This window comes from Sinocyclocheilus rhinocerous, unplaced genomic scaffold (genome assembly GCF_001515625.1).
Source record: "Sinocyclocheilus rhinocerous isolate Xijiao unplaced genomic scaffold, SAMN03320098_v1.1 scaffold247, whole genome shotgun sequence".
Classification (NCBI taxonomy): Eukaryota; Metazoa; Chordata; class Actinopteri; order Cypriniformes; family Cyprinidae; genus Sinocyclocheilus; species Sinocyclocheilus rhinocerous.
The window spans coordinates 554,849-562,614 of record NW_015662919.1 but is presented as its reverse complement, the minus strand read 5'-3'; the positions used below and the strand labels follow the sequence as shown (position 1 = coordinate 562,614).

Sequence of the window (7,766 nt, the reverse complement as noted above, 5' to 3'; positions counted from 1 at the left end):
TAGCGTTTCCGACGCAGCTCGAGTTCCTGAAGAGGAACACAGCGCTATCAGTAAAGCGACGGCTAGTCGTGCGCCTTCACACTAGTTTACGGTACGTCAAATACAGGTGCGCTGCTGCTACATACTGCGTATCCATTGAGTACATGACATGATCCATTGAGCGCATCCAAATAGTACAGATCGCTTGACGGAGAGTGAAACTCTCAAGCGCTCAGTCAGCGTGTTTATCGAGTGAAAATCTGTGTTGAACGCCTCTCACACACATACTGGCGTGTAAAATCTAAGAATTTATTAGCCAATGGCTAATGTTAGACATTTAGTCGCCCAGAGTAAGATTTAGTCGCATATGCGAGTGATTTACTCGCAATGTAGAGGGTTGTATTTTCACTTCAATTTTTTGTTCGTTTTTTTTTCTTCATTTTTGTTAAATGTCTATATAGTTTATTCTTTTTTTATTTATTAGTTTGTTTATTTAGTTTTAGAAACTAACTGAAAAGGTCTACTTAATAATAATAATAATAATTTTTCATATTTTATTTTGATTAATGTATTAAGATTTTTTTTGTATGGTTTTAGATTTAGTTTTATTTAACTATAATAGTCCTGTCTGAATGTTTTAATGAAAACTGCATTTTTTTTTTCTCCCCAAAATGACAGATTGCATTATGAATTATAAAGCAATGTTGTTAAAATCGTCAATGACAGAAATCCTTTGGTTGGCTCACTTCCTTTTCCTACCATCTTGCAGAAGTAAACCTTCTCCTTTACATCTCTGTGCTGGTCTTTAAGTGAGAGTGTTGTAACTGTATCGACAGTAAAAGCCTGCTGAGTGAAGGAGTTTTTCTAATATTCGGTCTGAGAGAAACACTGCTGCAGCATGTTGTGTTCCCTTCGTCCTCTTGCAATTTTAATGATGTCTTTTGTGACAGTATGCTCAAACCCGGCTCCTCTGGGCTAGTTATGCAGAGGTCAGGGAAGAAATCAGAGGAACTGAAACTCAACCGCGCCGGTGAAGGGCAAAGCAAGGGAAAACAGATCGAGAACGACTGCCAGGAGGTCATTTACTCACATTTAAGTGAGTGAATCTCATTAAAACAAGTCCAGGTCACATTTCACCCCAGAATCAAAAGAACTGTGATTTCTCATTAATGCAATGAATCCAGACGTTTTACTCTCGGTATTTTGTCTTTCTTTTTAGTGATTCCCACTACTGTACAGAAATGGTTACTATATTATAAAAAGCTTTTCCATTTTAATAATAATTTAAAAATGGTTCATGATTTTATTTTAAATGAAGTCATTTTATTTTTAATGTATATTGAATTAAAAAAAAATTACAATTAAATAAAATTAATTATAAATTTAGTTTGTGTAACCAAAGTCAATAATGTAATTGTGAAATGGTTACTATATTATTGTAAATATTTTATTATAGTAGATAATACACTATTATAGTTTTTGAATTCTAATAATTTTTAAAAAATTATTTTTTGATTTTTGAATTTTTGAATTTTATTTTAAATTAAGTCATTTTATTTTGTAGTAATTCATATTAAATTAATAAAATAAATTACAAGTTTTGTAGTATTTTGTAGTAATTTATATGAAATTAAATTAATTAATAAAATTACAAGTTTAGTTTTTATAACCAAAGTAATGTAACTGTGAAACGGTTACTATATTATAGTAAAAAGTCAAATGTAATAATTTTAAAAATGAATGATTTAATTTTAAAGTCATTTTTAAATAATTTAATAAAAATTACAATAAAAATAAATTACAATAAAAAATTTATTAATAATTAAATAAATTACAAATTTGGTTTGTATAACCAAAGTCAGTAATGTAACTGTTGATACAATTTGTCAGGAATAGAAAATCTGATTCAGTGATAGTGTTTTCTAAGATAAAATGACACAAAAAGTGCTATTTTAAAGCTGGTCCAATCCGCATACACATTCTTTTAATAAACAAAAAAGGTGATTGGCTCTTAACTGTAAAGCAGGACTCTGCACCTGCACTTGCCAAATTGAAAGTTATGATTTCTCCTGTTCTTAAATGAATGCCTTTACAAAATAAAAATTTGTGCATTACAGTAATGAGATGTTTTTTTAAATAGTCAGTTTTCGTTGATTATTGAGGGTGAATCTGTCATGCTGTTGACTGATTCATCATTAGCCTACTAAAGGGCAAACGGAGCTGAAACCGGAGGAGGAACGCTGCAGTCGGTCATTAGATCAGCGCAGCATAACTCGCTCATGAGGGCTTGAGTTACAGGAAGCTGGAGGGAAGATGTTCATGAATGGAGATGAAGTGAGATGAATGATACTCGACTCGTTCTGAATAATCCGAGCTCTTCAGCCTTTAAGTTTGGGTTTTAAAAGGCAAAAACGCTTCTATTGATTTATGACTGTATTCTGCTTGATTCTGTTTTTTTTCTCCAGCCGTCACTTTCCTTTATATGAATGTGTAAAGCTGTTCAGTGTTAGATTAATCATTGTCTAATGTAAAATAAATATGCATCATACATGTTGCCTCATGAGTTTCCATGTAGTTTATTCATTTTTATTTACTAGTTTGTTCAAAATAGCTGAAATGTTTTATAACAATATTTTTTTTTTTTATGATTTTAGTTAACTATAATAACCCTGTTACTGTTCGAATGTTTTAATTAAAACGTAATTCATAAAAAAAAAAAAAGTATTTTGTTTTCACTTTAATTTCAATTCAAGTTTTAGTAATTGTTGTTTTTTGTCATTTCTATTTTTATGTCTATATAGTTTAATTTTTATATATTAGTTTGTTATTTTAGTACATATAGCTAAAATAATGTCGAAGTTTTTTTATTTCGTATTTTAATGTTATTGTTAATTTCAAGTAATGAATATGTTTTGTATAGTTTGTTTTAAATTTAACTATTAACCCTGTGAATGTTTTAATAAAAGCTCCTTAAGAGATTTAAGCAAATTTTTTTTTTTTTTACTTGAATTTTAGCTAGTTTTAGTAATTTTGTGTTAGTCATTTTTATTGGTAATTTTTATAATGTCTACATTAATTTTATTTATTAGTTTTAGTATATTTAGTTTATTTTAGCACTTCAAACTAGCTGAAATAATGCCTAAAATGCAAGTTTATTTATTTGATTTGATATTTTATTTCAGTTAACATTTATTTCAAGTAACTTTAAAAAAAGATTTTAGTATTGCAAATTTGCAGTAATCATTGTGCTTCAGTTTGTATGTTTATACATCTCTATCTATCTATCTACTGTATATGTGTATATATAAATATCTTTATATAGATAGATAGCTATACATATATAGATATTCCTCTCTGCTTCTCTGGGTGCAAATACTTGCATTGCTGTGGATTTTTGTGCTAGAAGAAAGTAAGAAATGCCTTAGTCAATCTTATTCACACTTTTTTTTTCTGTTGTTGAAAAGCTTCACTACAAAAAAAAAAAATTTAAACTGAACGTCTCATTTCACGTTATTGGGGAAGGTTTCGGGTGTTTTTGAGGAAAGGCTCGGTGGGAAACATCAGTTGATCTTTCCGTCCGTGTTCGAGCTGCAGCTAATTTGGATTTCTTGTCATCTCTCCCGCTTTTCTCTGTTTTGATAGGAAAACAAGTCCGAACAAAACTCTCGCAAGCGTTCAACCACTGGCTCAACGTCCCAGAGGACAAACTTCAGGTAAAGCTTCATTTGTGTTTATCAGGAAGCGTTTCAGTGTTTAAATATATTGTAAAAGATGTTTTTAATTTGGCTTTAGTTCAAATTAAATATTCTCTATTGTAATGTGATTATTTAACAGTTCATGCTGCTTTTGAGGGGAATCCCACTAAAAAACTCTTCACCCCATTTCACCGTTCTTATTAGTTATTGAGAGCTAGTTTACATTTGTATTTATGCATTTAGCAGACGCCTTTATCAAACACCGACTCATTTAAAATTATTTTTATCCAAAGCAACGATTTAGATTTATATATACTGTATATGTGTGTGTATATATATTGTTTGGTCTTCCAAAAGAGGACACGACTAGAAATCAGTGGTCAATAATCAAGTTTTATTTACATCACTGTTGCATATCAGTACAACCCAAATATTCGAGTGTACAGCACATTTTACGGAGGAAAGTTTCCTGAACCTAGCAAGGGGCGTAACATTTCCGTCACACGCTTGAGGTATTCGGCCAATCACAACGCACTGGATAGCTGGCCAATCAGAGCACACCTCGCTTTTCAGAACGATGAGCTTTGTAAAAATCGACGCGTTTCAGAAAGGCGGGGCATAGAGGAGAAACAATAATGTACAGTATGTGGAAAATAATGTGTTTTTTGAACCTTAAACCACATGAACATTGCATTTCACCAGTCACATGACCCCTTTATCAGGCTTCCATAGATCTGTGCATGTTATTGACTGGTTTAGTATAGATTGTGTGTCTGTTCCTCATGGTATCTTCTCTCTGTCTCAGTCATCTGAGGTTTCTGTTAGATTTACTGTAATGCGTGTTGATTTTTATTTGTCAACTTGTGGTTGCCGAGGGCAAAGTTTAAACAGACAAAGCGGCAGATCTCTTTCACATCTGTTCTGCTCAAGAACTCACGACTTGGTGGAAAACCTTCAATCGGCTGCTTTATGAAAGTCTTTTCAACAACCTACTGTCTCATTCAGCAGTCATGTTTAACATGACTTATGTTAGTTAGGATTCATCAGATCATTTTCCAGCCTCTTGCCCGTTTCTGAATCGCTGCTGTACCTTTAAACCTTTATATGTAAATGCACTCTTATATGTAAATGTGGTTGTTTTGTCGTAAACTCTGTTTGCATGGCTTAAGCACTGATTTCTAGTCACTTTATCAGACTGCATGCTTACTTTTAAATGTCTGTCAATTAGGGTTGTGACGGTGAGGAAATTTTCCCACCGGTTAATCGACGTGTGACAACACCGGTAATACCGGTATCACCGCGGGGGCGGGGCGTTCCCTCTTTTCCTCGCTTTCCTTCGCTTTTAAATAGCTTGTAAAAGCGGCACGTTCAGTTTTTAATTGTAGTGTCTGTTCTTTTACTGAACTAAATGATTTTTAGCTCTATAAAAAATCAAAACGACGGTGGGGGTCGGTGACGCGGTGGGCAAGTGACGTAACCGGTGTTGCGGCTTAACACCGGTATCACCGTCAGCACCGTCTATCGCGGCAAGCCTACTTGTCAATTGAGAGAGTTGCTTTGCGTGATGCATGGTGATGTAGTTGCATCATCAATCCACCTTTGGCAGGTTTTGCCTTTTTTTAGTATAGTTACGGTCCGTACAGAAGGCCCACGATCATTCCTACACCCGGTTTGCACTCCAGTGACTCGTGCCGCTCTCGCAGCCTAAAACTCCCATGCAAAACCTTTTTTTGTGCAAACTGGCTATTTCCTGTTTTGTCTTGTTGTTTTTCTGCACTGGCATTGCAGAGACTGAAAATGATCAATGCAAATAGATTTCAACCATCTCATCATGGGCCATTCTCAGCATTCAGCCCTTCAGATTGAGTCGAGGCGTTCATGACGAGGATCGTGTTACAGCAGAGAGGAATAAATGCACACGCAGGATACGAGTTCACCCAGAAATTATTGTATTGTAATTTTGTTACTCATGTCATTTGTTTTGTATAATAAAGTAAATTTGAAAAAAAATAAATGGTGCAACTATCTCAATTCATACTTTTTTTCTCAATTGTATTAATATTATTGTTATTATATAATCTTATAATTATATAATTTTTATATTTATTATTATTGCGGTGTAAAAAATACTGTATATATACAGTTTACATTAATATATATAATTGTATGTTTTCTATTATATAAAAATAATTAAGATTAATACAATACGGTGAAAAAATTTATACTGTAATACATGTTTACGTTTATATAATATAATAATAACAATGCAATTAATACAGTAAAAAAAATTAATTATTATTATTACAAACTCAAATTAAATCATAAAATTAGTCTGTATGCCTCTGTTGCTTAAGTCAAAGTATGTTATCTTTGTGTGAGGAACAGATGGAAATTAAGTCTTTATTGATTGATTAATCTTTTGCCACAGCTCTCATAAAAAAAATAGCCTTAATACGTCTTGCACCTGTTTGTGGCAGGTTTGATGCCATTGCAGCAAGATGTTTTCTCCTTCTGACCCAGTTGGACCATTAGTACAGAAAGTCATTTGAGTGTTATTTTAGGCGAGGTATTTTTATGTGCCAGGTGAAGTATTTATATTTTTGTTCAATTGGACACTTTCGTTGCAAATGTTTTCTAGGTTTTTAATTTTTGCATTTTTGTACTTTTGAGCCCTATTGGTTCTGACTCATCATGAATCTTGATGCAGCAAGTTTAAACGTGTATAATAATGCATCGATGAGCTACAGGATTGTTTCATCGGTGAGCAGTCTTAAATTTGGGTCTGTTTCTCACACAAAGCTATCGTTTGCACGTACAGCACACAAGACAAGTGAATAAGTCTGTTTGATTTGGTTGAGTTGTACAACAGTTGTTTTTAAGTGTAACAACTGTTGATCAAATAAACAAATGTGATTGAATTACTTTTTAAATGAAGGTTAGATGACCAGATATGAGATCTGAATATCTTCTTATACCTGTTTTTGATGTTCACACACATGCAGCCTGTTAGCAGTGAAAATGTTTGGTGGGTTAAGCGTGTATGAAAAGGCAAAATCTCTTTAAACCCCTTCATATAGTAACTTGCGCCAACAATACACAATGCTCTGTGCAGTGCTCTACATACTAATGCTAAATGATTGAGCGGATTTGCAGGAGCTGGAAACCATAAGCTGGCTGGATTTTCTGTGAGTGGAAAAAATGCAAAATGTAATTCATTTTTTTGGCAATCCAGCGGTTTTCTCTCCAGCTCCAGCATTGCAGATATCTGTACTGCTGACCAACACGAGGAATCCCATTAATGCAGGAGGACACTTTGCAATGATTGTATGAGCCATTTTTAATGCAATTATGTGTTTGTCCATTGGGTGGCGCACTGGAAATAGTATATTAGGGCAATTGGTTAATGAGAAAACGGGTGTGTATTGGTAGAAGGGAAGCACACAGTTTTTGACCGTTTTGGATCGTGCTTCATCATGCCAAATTATTGGATTGTGTTTGGACTGAGTTGAACTGTACTTTTGTATCCTATGAACTAGACAAAATGACACCATGGGAAGCTAATTGGAAGCAATGTTTATTCATTGGAGCACAATAAAGAAAGACCGTTGCATTTTACTTTGGTTTTGCATGGACTTTTTACGCGTCAATTACTTGCTCGCTCCCATTACCAATACTAGCATCTTAGTGGAAGCCACTACAATGATTATTAGATATTGTCAATGGCATATTGTTAGCACAGCATTGAGTTGTGTTGGCGCAGAGGATCCTTAATCAATGGAAAATCATTTGAGAGCCACTGAAGAGGTTTTAACGGAGACATATTATGCCCCTTTTTACAATATGTAATATAAGTCTCTGGTGTCCCCAGAATGTGTCTGAAGTTTCAGCTCAAAATACTCCACAGATAATTTATTATATCATTTTGAAAATGCCTATTTTGATTGGAAGCAGAAACGCGCCGTTTTTCGGGCCTGTGTCTTTAAATGCAAATGAGCTGCTGCTCCCCGCCCCCTTTTCCAGAATAGAGCTGCGCCATTACAGCTGGTACCTGCTAAAAAACATCTGTTTTGGTTCTGATTATCATGTTTATCG

At 33.8% G+C, this 7,766-nt stretch overlaps 1 protein-coding gene across 3 annotated transcripts in view; it reads left to right on the top strand.

Moving 5' to 3' along the window:
- LOC107728322 (geranylgeranyl pyrophosphate synthase) overlaps positions 1–7,766 on the top strand; it is a 37,175-nt gene that overhangs the window by 11,783 nt on the left and 17,626 nt on the right. For all 3 annotated transcript variants that reach the window (XM_016538450.1, XM_016538449.1, XM_016538448.1), the window contains one exon: positions 3,622–3,692. In XM_016538450.1, coding sequence (XP_016393936.1) covers positions 3,622–3,692 — 71 coding nt within the window. The remainder of the gene's footprint in view (positions 1–3,621; positions 3,693–7,766) is intronic.